The sequence below is a fragment of the Colobus angolensis genome, unplaced genomic scaffold (genome assembly GCF_000951035.1).
Source record: "Colobus angolensis palliatus isolate OR3802 unplaced genomic scaffold, Cang.pa_1.0 Scaffold88, whole genome shotgun sequence".
NCBI classification, from domain to species: domain Eukaryota; kingdom Metazoa; phylum Chordata; class Mammalia; order Primates; family Cercopithecidae; genus Colobus; species Colobus angolensis.
In genome coordinates, this window is record NW_012122709.1 from 4,860,423 (window position 1) to 4,879,129 (window position 18,707).

An 18,707-nucleotide genomic window follows, 5' to 3' on the forward strand; every position below is an offset into this window, starting at 1 on the left:
GTGTACTCTTAGTGAGCTTTTTTTTTCTTTGTTTTTGTTTTGTTTTGTTTTGTTTGAGGTAGAGTCTTTGTCACCGAGGCTGGAGTGCGGTGGAACAATCTTGGCTCACTGCAACCTCTGCCTCCCAGGTTCAAGCAATTCTCAGCCGCCCGAGTAGCTGGCATTACAGGCATGCACTGCCACACCCAGCAAATTTTTGTGTTTTTAATAGAGACAGGGTTTTGCTATATTGGCCAGGCTGGTCTTGAACTCCTGACCTCAAGTGATTTACCTACCTCAGCCTCCCAAAGTGCTGGGATTACAGGTGTGAGCCACCGTGCCCAGCAAGCTTTTTTCTTTTTCTTTTTCTTTTTTTAAAGAGACAGGGTTACCCAGGCCAGTGCAATGGCACAATCACAGCTTACTGCAGCCTTGAATTCCTGGGCTCAAGTGATCCTCCCACCCCAGCTCCATTGTAGCTGGGACTACAGGTACGTGTCACCATATCTGGCAAATTTTCTGTTATTTTCTAAGAGACAGGATCTTGCTGTGTTGCCCAGGCTGGCCTCAAACTTCAAACTTCTGGCCTCAATTGATCCTCCCACCTCAGCCTCTACTGTCAGTGGGATTACAGGTGTGAGTAACTGTGCCTGGTTGTATTTTGTGAGCTTTCTTAGAGGAAGGAGAGACAGCCACGATATGTACCCTCTCCCCACAATTCTGTCTGGCATCCGGGGCACTTGCCTTGCTTCATGGGCCATCCCATGACATATTAAACCTGATATTTACTTCCTAGAGCAGCACAATGGCTTCTATGTGCACTCTCCCTGAATTTTCTGTGTAGATGTATCTGTCTGTCATTTCCATTCAGTAAGCTTAGCACCTACTGTGTGCCAGACAGGACCTCAAGGCCACTCCGGGCACCAGGGGATTGTTTGTGGCTGTGTGCGCACTGCTGGCAGCAGACAGTCTCTGTGGGGCCTGAGGAGTGGGGCAGCACGGGCAGCAACCACGCAGCTCTTCAGCTTTCTGCAGGGTGTTCCTCCCTAGCAGACAGAGGCACGTGACTTATAAGATCTGGTGGTATTTTCATCACTTGTGGAAACTGAGGCACAGGAACATGTTTGACCATCTGGGCTCCTGGTCCAGTGCTTGGCCGGTGCTCCCCAGCCCCACAGCCTGTACCTGTGACCCACTTCCAACTTCCAGACAGCTGGGTTGAAGGACCCCAGGGCAGGTCATTTGTGGAGGAGCATCCTCCTGAGAAAAAGATGGAACAGATTAGAAATTGAGAAGGATCAGGGGCACGATGTACAATGTGGTCTGATTCATGATATGTTCTCTAAAATCTTCCAAACCATTCCCATTCCCCGCCACTCTGCTTTGCCTCTGAGTGTCAGCATGATCCTGAGCAAATCACATGCTCTTTTTGACTTTCTTAGTCTACAGTTTCTTAAGATAAACAATAAAAATAACCATTTAACATTTTATGCAACAGGCCAGACGTAGTGGCTCATGCCTGTAATCCCAGCATTTTGGGAGGCCGAGGTGGGCGGATCACGAGGTCAGGAGATCGAGACCATCCTGGCTAACCACAGTGAAACTCTGTCTCTACTAAAAATACAAAAAATTAGCCAGGCGTGGTGGCGGGCACCTGTGGTCCCAGCTATTCGGGAGGCAGAGCTTGCAGTGAGCCAAGATCGTGCCACTGCACTCCAGCCTGGGTGACAGAGCGAGACTCCATCTCAAAAAAAAAAAAAAAATGTATGCAACAATACACAGGACACAGAGTATCGTCACACTGTTCAAATGGACCTTAGATTTTACCTGGAGAAAAGGGAGGTTCAAAGAGGTTAACTGAGAGTACGTGACTAAGCTGGCAAAGGCACCATGGCCACTGAGTTCTTCAAGTTCAAAAGTTCTGTGATTCTCGGATTCAAACCTGCCGGGTCCCTCTGAGAGAGCCGTCTCTGGCTCCTATCTTTCATGCTGCTGGTGATCCTCCTCCCCATTCTTACCACTTCACACCTTACACAAACTCCTCTGAGCTCTGCTCGCTTGTTCCACACCCAAAAAAGACTCCAGAAACCCATATCATCCTTCACTTCCCAGGTGCTGCTAGGTAGAGTTGAGGGGAAGAGTGATAAAATCACAGCCTCACCTCTGGAATGATTGCAGGGACTTAAAACCAGCTCCACAACTCCCCAATCCATCCTTAAAACCTTCTAAATGCAGGTTTATTTATTTATGCTAATGATTCGTTGGTGTTCTATTTCAAAATGCACTGAAGAAATTAATTTTAAATTGTTTCTTTTACCTATAGTCTATAATACTGTCATGCATTGCTTAATGATAAGGATACAGTCTGAGAAATGTATCCTTAGATAATTTAGTCATTATGCAAACATCATAGACTGTACTGACATGAAACTAGATGGCATAGCCTACTACACACCTAGGCTACATGGTGTAGCTTGTTGTTCCTAGTCTACAAACCTGTACGGCATGTTACTGTACTGAGCACTGTAGGCAGTTGTATTTGTTCATTAAACATATCTAACAGAGAAAAGATACAGTAAAAATATGGTCTTCGAATCCTACAGGGCCACTAAGGTATAAGTAGTCTGTTGTTGCCCAGAATGTCATTATGTAGCACATGACTGTGTATTAAGTTAGGGTTAAAAGTGGGTTGACTCAGCCTGGAAGGATATAGAGCAAGCTCTGCCAAGGTGTGTTTTGGTGTTGTCTACCACAGGACAGTACACGGTGTGGCCACTCTGTCCCCTCCGACGTGAACAGTGTACTCAGACTCGGGACTCTTGGGATAATAATCTCTTGGCTTTCTATCTTGACTTCTTTTGTGGCCTTTGATTGTGGCTTCTGGCCAGTAAAATAAGGAGACCAACAAAATCATGGGGGCAGAAAATAAAGGATTCATGTCTGTGAACATCCTGGCACTCCACTCGCCTTGCAAGAAGTTTGTGATTCTTGGGCCAGTGTTTGTGTGTGTATCTGAGTTGTGTGGGTGGGCCTGAAGTTGTAAGGAGTACAGGGGAGACTGAAGGAGAACCTGAATTAGATGAAGAAGGGATATCATGTCTTTTGCCCTGGATTTCTCTAAAAGGAAAGAGAAAAAACAACACTGCTAGAGTTACAAGACAAGGCTGTTTGCTACTGTATTGAATTACCAAATGGAGGAAGAGGAAATAGGAACACTTTAGCTGTGGGATCCCAGCTATGGTTGGGAAGCTGGAAGAAGTGGGAAGCAGCTATGTGGTGTGGGGAACTTTGCTAATGAGGTGAGCACACTGGTGATCTCACCTTCACTACCCACTTCTAGAGAACAACATCCCTTCCCTCCATCTGGTGTCCCGCAAGGCCTGTGGACAGACACTCCTTTGGGCTCCTGGTATGTGTTGCCTGGCTGCTGTTTAAAAGCTTTTCTCTTTAAGGGTATGTCCCTGCTGTCTGGTCTTTCTGCATATGTCTGTCTGGTATCCATTTCCTATTGGTACTGTTACAAGTAACCACAAACTTAGTGGTTTAAAACTATGCAAATGTACTATCTTTTTTTTTTTTTTTTTTTTAGAAAAAGGCTTGCTGTATCCCCCAGGCTGGGGGGGAGGGGTGCAATCTCGTCTCACTGCAACCTCTGCCTCCCAGGTTAAAGCAATTCTCCTGCCTCAGCCTCCCAAGTAGCTGGGACTACAGGTGCCCGCCACCATGCCCGGCTAATTTTTTGTATTTTTAGTAGAGACGGAGTTTCACCGTGTTAGCCAGGATGGTCTTGATCTCCTGACCTCGTGATCCACCCACCTCAGCCTCCCAAAGTCCTGGGATTACAGGCGTGAGCCACTGCACCCGGCCAAATGTACTATCTTAGTCCTGGAAGTCAGAAGTCCTAAACTCTGGGGTCAGCAGGCCTGAATTTCTTCTAGAGGCTCTGGGGAGAATTCCTTGCCTTTTCTAGCTTCTAGGGACCTCCTGCATTCTTTGGCTCATGGCCCCATCTTTCATCTTCAAAGCCAGCAGCATAGCATCTTCAAGTCTCTCTTTCTCTCTGTCTGATGGTTACATGATCACATGTCTTTTTGTAACTCTGACCCTCTTACCTCCCTCTTGTAAGGACTCCTGTGACAACACTGGGCCCTCTGGATAATCCAGGATAATCTCCCCATCTCAAGATCCTTAACATGGCTGGGCGTGGTGGCTCAGGCCTGTAATTCCAGCACTTTGGGAGGCCAAGGTGGGTAGATCACCTGAGCTCAGGAGTTCGAGACCAGCCTGGCCAACATAGTGAAATCCGTCTCTACCAAAAATACAAAAATTAGCCAGGTGTGGTGGCAGACACCTGTAATCCCAGCTACTTGGGAGGCTGAGGCAGGAAAATCGTTTTAACATGGGAGGTGGAGGTTGCAGTGAGCCGAGACCGCACCATTGCACTCCAGCCTGGGCAACAAGAGCGAAACTCCATCTTCAAAAAAAACCCTTAACTTAATCACATTTGCAAAGTTCCTTTTGTCATTTAAAATAACATAGTCACAAATCTCAGGGATTAGAATGTTGATATCTTGGATGGTCATAATTCTACCTTCAACTGCCCCCAATACAAAGAGATCTGCTGTCATTGCCAAGGGGAGGAAGTAAAGGAGAGACTTCTGTAATTCCTGGAGATCAAAGTCTGAGGTCAGAGCTGGGCTGGGACTGAGGGCACCTTCTCTGCAGGGAGCCCAGCCCTCCACAGTGGGCAAGCCAGTTACAGGTCGGCAGCAAGGACTCTGAATCCCTCTGCCAGTCCTGCAGAAAACATTGAGCCCATCTCTCCTACTTGGCAGCTGGGAGGCCCTGGACTCTGGGCAGCGTTCCAGATTGCTAGAATCTGAATTTTCCTCCTCCTGCCTGACTCATTCTTTGTATCTCTTCTGTCACCTTGATGTTGAGTATTTCAAACTGGATGGATTAAGTAACCCGCCCCTGACTTAAGCATATTCTTGAACTCTTGTCTTCTTAATAGTCTGTCCTCTTATTTTTTACCCAGGAAGCAAGAAAGAAAGAGGGGAGGAAATGCCCAAATGTATACATACAAGCCTGGAATTCCATGAGGGCCTCTAAAGAAGCAGCAACCACTCCCACAACTAGATTACAGTGGACAAGAACCAGAGTCTTACGACTTTTTATTTTGTCCAGCTGGACCAGGATTATAAATTTCTCCATGTTGCCAGGGTCTCTTCCTCCTAAAGGAGGCATCTCTGATTCCCCTGGGCTGAGTTAGGGGTTCCTCATAGATGCCCACTAGCTGCTGCGAATAACTTTGCCATCACCTCATTGTTTTGTGGCCATCTCTTCACCTGTCATCCCTGTTACACTGCCAACTTCCTAAAGGCAGGGACTTATGTCTTATCAATTACCTCCCCACCAACTAGAATGCCTAGTACATGTAGGCCCTGCATGAATGATGGATGAGTGGATGAGTGGATGGATGGATAGATGATGGACGGTTGGATGGGTGGGTAGGTGGATGGATGATGGATGGATAGACGGGTGGGTGGATGGATGCATGGATGATGGATGGCTAGATGGGTGGATGGGCGAATGGATCTGTGATGGATGGATGGATAGATGGATGGATGGATGGATGGATAGATGAAAAGCCCCTCACATTTCAAAGCTGCTGTGGCCAATGATCCTCATCTACATGTAGCTTCCCTGAGGCCACTGTATCTCAGGCATGCGGAATTCAGAGTCTAGCCGAGAAGAGAGGGTTCTAGAATTTCATCATCAGCAACAGACAAGTGCCAGGCAGTAGCTAGCCAGCAGCAGGGCTCCTAAGCAGGGCAGGAACTTGGCAAGTACCCACTGACCTTTCCTTTCTGGATGGAGGCTCAGGTTTCAGCCTGCTGTGAGGGAAGTTGTCTTGTGGTACCAGGAGACTGATACCGTCTTTCCCCTCAGTCACATGGTGTGATCACCCAACTGCAGGGTGAAGGGCCAGATCTGGGGCCTGCAGCCATTGTTCCAAGGAGATTAGGTGTCACAGGCAACCTGCCTATCCCCACCTCATTCTCCGAATTTCTTTTTGTTTCTGAAAGATTATTGTGAAGGTGAAAGGTTAAATATTAGTCAAGGGCTGGGTTCTTGGGAAGTGATGGAGATAAGGTTAGGCAAGACAGAAGATAGCCACAGATAGGTTATTTGACAAAGCATCCCTATCTCTGTCACCCCAGGAAGACCACAGAGCTGACAGTTTAAAGGTGTCTTTCTGTGTGACTCAGTAAGGTCCATCTTGTAAAGAGATGATTTCATGTTTTCTTTTCCAGCACAACAGGGAGGTGGTCTGCTTGGGGGAGGAAGGATTTCTTTGAGTTGTCCCGCTTTGCCCTTGTTTTCCTCAAGTACTTTCTGTCACTTCCCCCTCCTGCCCTCTCCTCCCCTTGGAGAAGGATTTTCTTCCCTGAGATCAAGATCTGGTTCCTTATTGTGTAATCCTTACCTATCCCTGAGGCTCATGGGGTTTGTTTCCTAATCTTCCTTCCTTCCTTTTTTTCAATCTCCTTTATCCTTGAGTTACTGCTGTGTCTGCCTGAATTCCTGGGTGAAGGGGCCCAGCCTTGTACCTTGCATGCCTCGGGGCCCAGGGAAGAAGCTGAGATCACAGACCCAGTTGTTTAGAGTGACCTAGGTTGGCTTGTCACCAGGCACATGATCCTGAAATCCTTATTGAATTGAGTAAGACAAACCAAATGTGTATTTATCAGGATGTCAGTCCATCTGGAACATTCGAGTATTACAAAGTGTTCTCCCTGCTTGGGCACTTAAAATCCTTCCTCTGACAACATGTTTTGCTTCTCCTTATATGACATCATCTAGGATAATAGCTCTTCCATGAGGAGTCAGGAGCTTCTACTCTTAAAGTCAAGTTTCCTGTTGCCCTTTGGCAACGTGAAGCCAACTAGGGATTATGTCTCCTTTTGATGAGGTTCTTGGGGAGCAGAAGAGGTTGATGTGCATTGTGGAACGTGTAGACCGAGATGATATTGGAAGGCTAATGAATTGTGATATTTTTAAATTCTTTTATTAAATACTTGCTGAGCACCTACTATTTGCAGGCACCAATGATATGTCCTGAGATTTAAAAACATGAAAACATTTACTTGCCCTTGGTGTCTTAAAAAAAAAGAATGTAGTCTAGCTGTGTCGCCCACAATGGAGTGCAGTGGCACAATCTTGGCCCACTGCAACCTCCGCCTCCCAGGTACAAGTGATTCTCCTGCCTCAGCCTCCTGAGTAACTGGGATTACAGGCACTTGCCACCATGCCCAGCTAATTTTTTTATTTTTCGTAGAGACGGGATTTCACTGTGTTGGCCAGGCTGGTCTCGAACTCCTGACCTCATGATCCACCCACCTTGACCTCCCAAAGTGCTAGGATTACTAGCATGAGCCACCGCGCCAGGCCAGAAGCAGGTCATTTTGATACAAAGAAATACATCCCGGCCGGGCATGGTGGCTCATGCCTGTAATCCCAGCACTTTGGGAGGCCGAGGATCATGAGGGCAGACTGAGACCATTCTGGCTAACATGGTGAAATCCTGTCTCTACTAAAAATACAAAAAATTAGCTGGATGTGGTGGCATCCCAGCTGAGGCAGCAGAATGGTGTGAACCTGGGAGGTGGAACTTGCAGTGAGCCGAGATTGCACCACTGCACTCTAGCCTGGGCGAAAGAGTGAGACTCTGTCTCAAAAAAAAAAAAAAGAAAAGAAAAGAAAAAAGAAATACATCCCAATATTAGATATAAACAAAGTGGTATGGGATTGTTCTGGAAAGAAGGAACAAACTTTGTTCCTCGTGTACAAAACACAGCTGATATATCTTCCCTTGCAGGCATGTTGTTAGGAATAAATAACATGCTGAATTATAAAGATTCATAGAACAGGTGACATTTAAGCTGGATCTTGAAAGAGGAGAAGGGATTTGCCAGGTGGAGACGGTGCACGAAGGAAGGTTACAGATGGGTAATGTTAGGACCATCCTACCCTAACCCTCTCAGTATCAAGTAAGGTTGGGAAATACTTGGAAAGTAGAAGTACCATTTAAGAATAAGATATTGATAAAATTTGATCAGCCATTCAAGTGAAGTCAGAGCTGCCACACCACCCAGCTTATTTTTAAAATTTGTTGTAGAGAATTACAACTCCCCATGCCACCAAAGAAGATTTGTAAATGGATGGCAAATAAGCACATGAAAAGTTGCTCAACATCATTAGTCATTAGGGAAATGCAAATCAAAACCGTAATGAAATACAACTACACGCCCATTAGCAAAAACTGACAATACCAAATGCTGGGAAAGATGTAGAGCAACAGGAACTCCGACATGACAGTGGGAATGCAAAATGAGACAGCCACTGTGGAAGACAAGTTTGGTAGTTTCTTATAAAGTTAAACACATTTACTCTATGGCCCAGAATTTCATTCCTCGGGATTTACTCAAGAGCAATGAAAACCCCACTCAAAGATCTCTACGATCCACAAAAAGAAAAAAGACATCTACGCAAGTATTTATCACAGCTCTTCATAATAGTCCCACGCTGTGAGCAACCCAAATGTCTATGGAAAAACAAACAGATACCTTTACATCATAGAATGCTATCTGGCAATAAAAAGGAACAAATTGTAATATGTGCAATAACATGAGTAGATCTCGAAAGCATTATGTTAAGTGAAAGAAGTCAAACACAGAAGACCACATATTGTATGATTCCATTTACATGACATTTTGAAAAAGACAAAGCTATAGGGATAGAAGTCAAAGTAATGCTTGTAGAGGTAGGGTAAGAAGATTTGCCTCACTGACTACAAAGGAGCATGATGCATAAGGAAACTTTTTAGAGTGTCGGGAATGTTCTACATACGAAGTGTTGAAGTGATTAACCCATTCAATGCATTTGTCAAATCTCATCAAACTGTACACTTAAAAAAGGTGAGTTTTCGTAAGATGTAGATTATATCTCAATAAGCCTAAGTAACAGAAGATTCCCCTAAGCCTCTGTTACCCCAAAATCAGGCTCAGGAAGGAGACTTCCTGAATCCCACCAGCTGCTCACAGCTCCCCTTGCACAAATAATAACTTGAAGACAAAGCCCATACTTGTGCCCTGATCAGATATGATTTTACCCCCAAAGCCAGTGCCTACACTTCCATGCCTACTTCTGGCTTCCAGCCCTCAGCAGGGCATGCTGTTCCCAAGCTCTAATTTGGGACATGTAATCCTCATTTGTAACCCATTAACCTAGCCACAGTCTCTGGTCCCTGGGGTTGAGCTTGCTGGGTATCTGGCTCACCTATTACAATCTCATCATCAGGACAAGGGAGCACTTCTGCTTGTGTGCCTGGGGCATCATGCAGCCAGATACAGCCTCTGAAGGTCTGTTTGGGGGTCTTTCATTTCAGTGCTTCTCACATGGGTCAACTGTTCCAGTGTGCGGTGGGCCACCCGGGTTCAAGACATCTTCACAGCTGGGAAGCTCCTGGCCTTGGCCCTGATTATCATCATGGGGATTGTACAGATATGCAAAGGTGAGTATCACAGGAACAACAGGTGCTGCCCAGCTTTTCACCCCTTGCATATACACACCCTCTCAGCCCAGCTTTGAGGGTGTGCACACCCTGAGATTTCCCCAATTCTAGCCTTGAGTGACTTCTCTTCTTCCCTTGCTTGACAAAAGGGAAGGAGAAACTATTTTCCCCGAGGTGGTTGGGGGTAGGTAATACTCCCCTTAGGCTGCAAAGGTCACCTCTCCCATGCTTACCTCAAGGCTCTAGCACAGCTAGGTAAAGACCCCACATATCCGCCAAGAGTGGTCGCTCACATCTGTAATCCCAGCACTTAGGAAGGATGAGGCAGGAGGATCACTTGAGCCCAGGAGTTTGAGACTAGTCTGAACAGCATAGTGAGATCCCATCTCTACAAAAAAATCTTAAAAATTAGCGGGGCATAGTGTTGCATGGCTGTGGTCTCGCTTACTCTGGAGGCTAAGGTGGGAGGATCACGTGAGCCCAGGAATTTGAGGCTGTAGTGAGCTATGATTGTGCCACTGCACTCCAGCCTGGGCGACTGAGAAAGACCTTGTCTCAAAAACAAATAAACAAACAAAAACCCCAGATCTCTAGATTCCTATTGTCTTTTTCCCCCAACCCCAGGGAAGCTCCCTGCCTCTTCTGTTGAATCTTGTCCACATCTTAAAGTGGAGGACAGAGAAAGGTATTTTATGTTTCAAAATTACTTATAATCTCTGAGAGAGAGAGCTCTGCATTCCCGGGACCCCTGCCAACATTCTCCACTGGATTTGGCCCTTTCCAAGCCTGAGGCTGTATTTGGTTTCCATGGGACCCATGGCACCGTGAGGCTCTGCCCAGTGTCACTGCCTCATGGAGAAAGTCAGGTGACAAACAGGGAAACTTCCCACAAGCCCTGAAGACAGTGTGGGCAGCCTGGATTTCTACTCCAGGAAACATAATTATGTTTCTGCTATATAATATGTCTGATTGTTTTAAACAGTTGGATTAAGTTCTTTAACAGGTTATATATTGCTTTCAGGCATTTAGACTTAAGGAAATCACTGTGCTATCTTGTCAAAAATAGTGAGTCCCTCCTAAACTGGCCTCAATTCTTTCTCTTGGTCACCCTAATCTCCTTATTTCCTGTCCCAATGCTAAACTGCAGATGAATAAGTAACATATGATCAATTACTCTCTATCTCATTGAAATTTTAGCCAGTCAGCAGACAATTCCAAGGGCCCACAGTCTGCAGCACACTGTGCTAGGGGCTGGGAAGGCAGTTTAAACAGCTCTTTGCTAAAAAAATTCCTGTCCTTGGGGAATCTTGAAAAGAGAGACGGCAAGGCATGGTGGCTCACGCCTGTAGTCCCAGCACTTTGGGAGGTCAATGCAGGCACATCACTTGAGGTCAGGAGTTCAAGACCAGCCTGGCCAACGTGATGAAACCCTGTCTCTACTAAAAATACAAAAAAATTAGCCAGGCATGGTGGCACATGCCTGTAACTCCAGCTACTCAGGAGGCCGAAGCAGGAGAATCACTTAGAACCTGGGAGGTGGAGGTTGCAGTGAGTTGAGATCATGCCACTGCACTCCAGCCTGGGTGACAGAGCAAGACTCCGTCTCAGAAAAAGAAAAGAGAGACCAAACACACATCTCAGAAACAGATAGGAGGATATCAACAAAGCAAGCAGCAAAACAAGCTTCAACTAGTATAGCATTATGGAAACTCACGTTTGAGTGTTTGTTGTTCTGGATGCTTGCTTGTTTTTGTTTTGTTTTTTTCTTTTTTGGAGACAGGGTCTTGCTCTGTCACCCAGGCTGGAGTGCAGTGGCGCGATCTCAGCTCACTGCAACCTCCACCTCCCAGGTTCAAGTGATTGTCCTGCTCACTGCAGCCTTAAACTCCTGGGCTCAAGTGATCCTCCCACCTTAGCCTCTCAAATAGGTGAGACTATAGGCATACACCACCACACCCAGCTAATTTTTTTAATTAGTGGTGGAGATGGGAGTCTCGCTATGTTGCCCAGGCTGGTCTCAAACTTCTGGCCTCAAGCATTCCTTCTGCCTTGACCTCCCAAATTGTTTGGATTATAGGCCTGAGCCACTGTGCCCAACCCTGGATGCTTTCTTCATGAAAATGTAGAAACTTAGATATCAGAGAAAGTGGTCAGGAGATTACCAATGACTCCAATCCTGTATTTCCAAAGCCCAATTTACCATGTCCTTTCCTTTTAAATAACTTTACCTTTTATAGAATGAGCATTCAGAACTGTGCTTTGAACCTAAACCCTCATTTGGACTCCCAGTTTCCAGGGCCTCAGAAGCCCTGGACCTGAATTTTCCTGCTCCCTTTATCCCCATGTATCCAGTATGTTGGGTTCACTGGAGACAAGACAGAGTTGGTGTCATTGCCACACGGAGGGGTGAGAGGTGGGCCAGGGCAGGCCAGGGGTTGCTGGGCTCCTGACTGGTCTCACTGAGCAGCCTCCTGTTGCATGTGTCCACAGGAGAATACTTCTGGCTGGAGCCAAAGAATGCATTTGAGAATTTCCAGGAACCCGACATCGGCCTTGTCGCACTGGCTTTCCTTCAGGGCTCCTTTGCCTATGGAGGCTGGAACTTTCTGAATTATGTGACTGAGGAACTTGTTGATCCCTACAAGTGAGTTGAAAGAGCCCGGCTATTCCCTCTCCCTTGAAGGGCCACAGCACCTGCTGCTGGAAAGAGGGAGCAGGTGTACATTGCCCACCTCGCCTTCCTCAGCCCCATTCGGACTGTGATTTGATCTGTCCTGAAGTTGTAGTTCATTTCCCAGGCATTAAACCATTTGCCGTTCACCCCACCAGGAGGAGAAAAGGCTCCAGTGACTTTCCCAGACCTGATTAGAAGCTGAAAGCCGTACTGCATTAACACCACTGCCTTAGACAACGAGCTGTGCCCTGAGAGGCTTCCGGGAATCTTGCTTGTTTCAGGACAGGCCAGTCTTGGTGTCTTGAGGCAGGGGGAAAAGGTGCATTGTGGAGATCCAGGTCAAGATCGACAGGTGTGGAGCATATTTCCAACCTGAGTCGTTTTATTGCCTTCATTTTTTTAACTTATTTTTTCTTTTGTTTTGTTTTTAGAGACAGGGTCTCACTCTGTCAACCAGGCTGGAGTCCAGTGGTACAATCATAGCTCACTGCAACCTCAATCTCTTGGGCTCAAGCAAGCCTCCCACCTCAGCCTCCTGAGTAGCTGGGACTACAGGCACATGCCACCATGCCCAGTTAATTTTTTAATTTGTAAAAAAGAGGTCTTGCTATGTTGCCAGGGATGGCCTCGAACTCCTGGGCTCAAACGATCCTCCCTCCTTGGCCTCACAAAGGGCTGGGATAACAGGTGTGAACCACCACGCTCAGCCTCTTTTCCTTTAAATTATCCTGCCCATATTGAGGCAAAGTCCACCTCCCAGGGAAAGGAAGCCTCACAGAAGTCTGCAAGGCTAAGCGCATGCAGAAAGACAGAAGACACCCCCTGGACTCCATGGCAAGTCTGGCATCCCGGGTGCCAGCCCTTCCCCTCACCTCCTCTCCCTCTACAGGAACCTTCCCAGAGCCATCTTCATCTCCATCCCACTGGTCACATTTGTGTATGTCTTTGCCAATGTCGCTTATGTCACTGCAATGTCCCCCCAGGAGCTGCTGGCATCCAACGCCGTCGCTGTGGTAAGAAATGAAAGTCCCAGTCTCTCCTATGAGGAATGTGGACATAGACTTGCCTGCTGGAGCCCTGCTCACTTTTCCCTGATCCATGGCCTTGTGGAAGTGGAAATCACCCCCAAGTTCTCAGGACAGAAACCACATATGTCATTGGCTGGGGTATCTTTAAATGCCCAGGAGCAAACTGGTGGCTGGGTTGTACCTAGAACAGCTACAATGGCAGAACCGAGTCATTGCCACAGAGACCGCATGGCCTAAGAAGCTATAAGACATTTACTACCTGGCCCTTTACAGAGAAAGTTTGCCAACTCCTAATCTTGGGCACTTTAAGCTCTAAATGTGAGAGTGGTATGAAGCAGACAGGCCCCTCCTCAGAAAGGCATAATCTTGCACAAGACATGCCATTTCTCTCTGCCTTCCTATCCAGAAGCAGAAGTCAGGTGTGCTCTTTGGGAAAAGAGACCATACTGGTGCAAGGGGTTGGGACCCTTGACATCTAAGAAGGACCTGGGAGGCACCTTGCTCCCTCACCTGGTATCAGGCTGGGCCACCACCCACCCTGCCAGTCTCTTCACTGGCCTTATCTCAAAAGACCGTAAAGAAAGAGGTCCTCCCATTTCCTGGGGCAGCCTGTTCTTATGACCAACAGCCTTCTATTCTGAACAATCTCTCCTCAGTACTGTGCTGTAAACCTAGCTCAGGGAATATAGAAAAGGCTGGTCCCCTGCGTTGTATAGTCCTTGAATACATGAAGATTCGTCTATAGCTTCACAGCCTTTTCTTTCTCAGACTAAGGAGGGGCTCATTCTTATCATTTTACCCCCAACTCATCTGTTTTGATGAATTGAGAAATTCTCACCCTGTGATTCTGGATTAATCCCTATTTTGCAGTTGGGAAACAGAGGCTCGAAAATCATAAACTTTGCTCAAGGTCTCACAGCTCCTAGCTGGAGGGCAAGGATTTGAGCCTGGATCTGCCTGACAGATCTGCCTGACAAGCCCATGCCCTTCCCTGTGCTGGAGAAATCATATAATGTATGTCAGGCCTGGATCACACCACCTGGCTTCCAATGCTGGTCCCTCCGCTTGCTGGGTGTGTGATCTTAGGCAAGCTACTTAATCACTGTGTGACTCACTTCTTCATCCATAAAACAAGAACAGTGTTAGTTCATTATTACTATTACCACTGTGTACTACCTTCTTCAGTTAATTAGCCTAAAACATGCATTAACCCCCCTGTGTAGGGGGTCCACCCTCGAAAGGGTGGGGGCTCTTAAGGAACTTGGCCAGAGAGAATTACAAGGGTGGAGATGGGAGAAATGGTTTCTCAGAGTGAAGTGGGAGCTAAGGGGTTGGGGAGTGGTAACCTCTCCTTCTTTGCTTATCTCCTTGTTTCCTCTCCCAGACTTTTGGAGAGAAGCTCCTAGGAGTCATGGCCTGGATCATGCCCATTTCTGTTGCCCTGTCCACATTTGGAGGAGTTAATGGGTCTCTCTTCACCTCCTCTCGGTGAGTGCTGCCTGGGCCCTTCTCCGGCCAGGGCCCACTCTGCTGTGCACTTTGCTCTGTTTGTATATGGTGGGCTTGTCTCTGTCAGCAGGGGTCTGTGTGGGCATCTGGATGGTGGGCTTGAAGAGGGGTGATTGCTCACATGAGGGCGTGTGTGTCAATGTGGATGCTGAGGAGTGTGTGCTGCTCACGTGGTCACCTGCGATGTGTGTGGCATATGGATCCTAGGTGCTTCACATGTAGTAGCCTGTCTCATTTCGAAAGGAGCAGAAGACAGAGGAGGCCACCAGCCTGCCTGATGCAGCCCCCAGTCAGGGGCTGTAGTTGGCAGCAAGACAGTATCTTGGCTGCAGTCCTAGAGCCCCCATTTCCACTTGCCTGGAAACAGGCTGCTGCTGGCTGGAAAAGAACCCCATTTGGAAAGGGACCAAGAGAGAGACTTGTGCCTGGGGCCTCTGGGTCTGGCCTCCCATGAATGTTCTGGAACTAGCCTGCAGGTGGGATGGGTTCACCCTAATTGCCCCAAGAATGCAGAGCTCCTCCCTGCTCAACCGAGGCGGCTGGAGAGGCCTTTTCGAGGCCACCCATGAGACTCAGGTGGAGAATGTGAAGTGAGAGGGTGGGGGAAGGTGGAAAGCAAACATTTGTCCAAAGAAAGAGCTTTTTATCCATGACCCCCACCCCAGAGCTCTCTCAGTCCACGAGTCCCAGGTCCTGCCTCCACGCATCCAGGGACCCGGCCCTTTCTTTTGCTGTCTTCAGAAGGGGCTGTTGAGGCTAGCAGATGTTGAATGACTTCCACTTGTGTGGTTCAAGGGGTCCTCCCAGGTTCTCAGAAAGCACCCCCTGCCCTCAGGGTACAGTCCTGCTCCAAAGATGAGTCCCTGAGTTCAGCTGCTTCCAAAGCCATCACATCAGGGAAGAGTTCCTGTGAAATAACAAGGTAGTGCCATGTTTTTAGGACCCAGGGCTGGAAAGAGGTGGTGTGGGTGTCCCCTGTACCCTGGGACCCTATGACACTCACCCACAGCAACCTCGTGTGCATGTTACACAGGAGCAGTGGCCACGTGGAGGCCCCGCCGAGGCCGAGCGGTGGAAGAACAGTGACCCATGAGGCTCCCTGAGATCTATTGGAGGAGAGTGACTGGTTATAGTCACTTTAGAGTGGGGTTTGTCCCTCAGGCAGGCCAAGCAGCGGTCTGCGTGCATGTGGTCTAGTTGTGTGTGCATGCAGGAAATGGTGGCGCATGGTGTGCTCCACCTCCGATTCAGAGGCGAGACCTCACACACCCAGGCCTCCTCTGCTCATCTTTCCAGTTCCTTCTTCCTTCCTTCTCCTTCCCTCCTTCTTTATCTCCTGTCACTCCTTTGTGTTCTCGGGTAGGGAGTGGATGATCCTTCCTGAAGAGTCAGAGTGTGTGGATGTGTGTTATGCTTCATGTCATCGTCTCCTCCGTTGTCGGCTAGCTGGGCAAGGACTGTCTGTTGTGAACTTGACACTTGCAAATGCTGTCGGATCTGGACAATTACACTTGGTCCTGTCTGCATGTGGGGGAGGGACGTGAATGCAGGACCCCGGCTATGTGCATGACAAGTCCCACAGAGCACCTGGTGCATGAGGCTGCCTTGTAGAGGGGCGGCAGCATGGGAGAGGGGACAGGGATGTGTATGGCTGCATGAAACTAGTGACACTGGCCTAGGGAGTTCATTATGGTTACTGCTTATGGGTATTTGGGGATACAGTCAACTCCCACACTTCTGATGAGCTGCTGCTGTTAGCTTCAGTCTACTCCATACACAAATTACAAAGTAAGTGACAATTCTCTGAACTCCCAGTACACTGAATCTGTGCCTTTTTGTTCCCATCAAGCTGTACCCTGCCTGTCATCCCTTAGGTGAGCCTTTCCCCAGAAAAAAGAAAAAAGTAGTCCAATTTGCACTGACACGTAAATTACTGTTGACAGCCCCTAATATTCACTTTTCTCTTAGAAGAGTAAAAGGGAAGGAGGGCTGATTTTTATGTTCAAGTTTCATATTCATATGTATATAATAGATGTACATATTTTCAAGGTACAGATGATGTTTCAATACATTGATATAATGTGTAAAAATCAAATCAGAGTAATTGAGATATCCCATCTCCTTCAATATTGTCTTTTCTTTATGCTAGGAACATTCAAATTATTCTCTTAAAATTTCTTTTTTTTTTTTTTTTGAGACAGAGTCTCACTCTGTTGCCCAGGCTGGAGTGCAGTGGCACAATCTCAGCTCACTGCAACCTCCACCTCCCAGGTTCAAGTGATTCTCCTGCTCACTGCAGCCTTAAACTCCTGGGCTCAAGTGATCCTCCCACCTTAGCCTCTCAAATAGGTGAGACTATAGGCATACACCACCACACCCAGCTAATTTTTTTAATTAGTGGTGGAGATGGGAGTCTCGCTATGTTGCCCAGGCTGGTCTCAAACTTCTGGCCTCAAGCATTCCTTCTGCCTTGACCTCCCAAATTGTTTGGATTATAGGCCTGAGCCACTGTGCCCAACCCTGGATGCTTTCTTCATGAAAATGTAGAAACTTAGATATCAGAGAAAGTGGTCAGGAGATTACCAATGACTCCAATCCTGTATTTCCAAAGCCCAATTTACCATGTCCTTTCCTTTTAAATAACTTTACCTTTTATAGAATGAGCATTCAGAACTGTGCTTTGAACCTAAACCCTCATTTGGACTCCCAGTTTCCAGGGCCTCAGAAGCCCTGGACCTGAATTTTCCTGCTCCCTTTATCCCCATGTATCCAGTATGTTGGGTTCACTGGAGACAAGACAGAGTTGGTGTCATTGCCACACGGAGGGGTGAGAGGTGGGCCAGGGCAGGCCAGGGGTTGCTGGGCTCCTGACTGGTCTCACTGAGCAGCCTCCTGTTGCATGTGTCCACAGGAGAATACTTCTGGCTGGAGCCAAAGAATGCATTTGAGAATTTCCAGGAACCCGACATCGGCCTTGTCGCACTGGCTTTCCTTCAGGGCTCCTTTGCCTATGGAGGCTGGAACTTTCTGAATTATGTGACTGAGGAACTTGTTGATCCCTACAAGTGAGTTGAAAGAGCCCGGCTATTCCCTCTCCCTTGAAGGGCCACAGCACCTGCTGCTGGAAAGAGGGAGCAGGTGTACATTGCCCACCTCGCCTTCCTCAGCCCCATTCGGACTGTGATTTGATCTGTCCTGAAGTTGTAGTTCATTTCCCAGGCATTAAACCATTTGCCGTTCACCCCACCAGGAGGAGAAAAGGCTCCAGTGACTTTCCCAGACCTGATTAGAAGCTGAAAGCCGTACTGCATTAACACCACTGCCTTAGACAACGAGCTGTGCCCTGAGAGGCTTCCGGGAATCTTGCTTGTTTCAGGACAGGCCAGTCTTGGTGTCTTGAGGCAGGGGGAAAAGGTGCATTGTGGAGATCCAGGTCAAGATCGACAGGTGTGGAGCATATTTCCAACCTGAGTCGTTTTATTGCCTTCATTTTTTTAACTTATTTTTTCTTTTGTTTTGTTTTTAGAGACAGGGTCTCACTCTGTCAACCAGGCTGGAGTCCAGTGGTACAATCATAGCTCACTGCAACCTCAATCTCTTGGGCTCAAGCAAGCCTCCCACCTCAGCCTCCTGAGTAGCTGGGACTACAGGCACATGCCACCATGCCCAGTTAATTTTTTAATTTGTAAAAAAGAGGTCTTGCTATGTTGCCAGGGATGGCCTCGAACTCCTGGGCTCAAACGATCCTCCCTCCTTGGCCTCACAAAGGGCTGGGATAACAGGTGTGAACCACCACGCTCAGCCTCTTTTCCTTTAAATTATCCTGCCCATATTGAGGCAAAGTCCACCTCCCAGGGAAAGGAAGCCTCACAGAAGTCTGCAAGGCTAAGCGCATGCAGAAAGACAGAAGACACCCCCTGGACTCCATGGCAAGTCTGGC

General features: G+C 47.5%; 1 protein-coding gene across 4 annotated transcripts in view; it reads left to right on the top strand.

Annotated features, from left to right (window-relative positions):
• The window catches only part of SLC7A8 (solute carrier family 7 (amino acid transporter light chain, L system), member 8), a 68,457-nt gene that overhangs the window by 34,244 nt on the left and 15,506 nt on the right, over positions 1 to 18,707 (top strand). For 3 of the 4 annotated variants that reach the window (XM_011930855.1, XM_011930856.1, XM_011930857.1), the window contains 4 exons: positions 9,431 to 9,556; positions 12,047 to 12,200; positions 13,120 to 13,243; positions 14,643 to 14,746. In XM_011930855.1, the coding sequence (XP_011786245.1) occupies positions 9,431 to 9,556; positions 12,047 to 12,200; positions 13,120 to 13,243; positions 14,643 to 14,746 (508 nt within the window). The remainder of the gene's footprint in view (positions 1 to 9,430; positions 9,557 to 12,046; positions 12,201 to 13,119; positions 13,244 to 14,642; positions 14,747 to 18,707) is intronic. The other variant, XM_011930858.1, reaches the window with a different exon arrangement.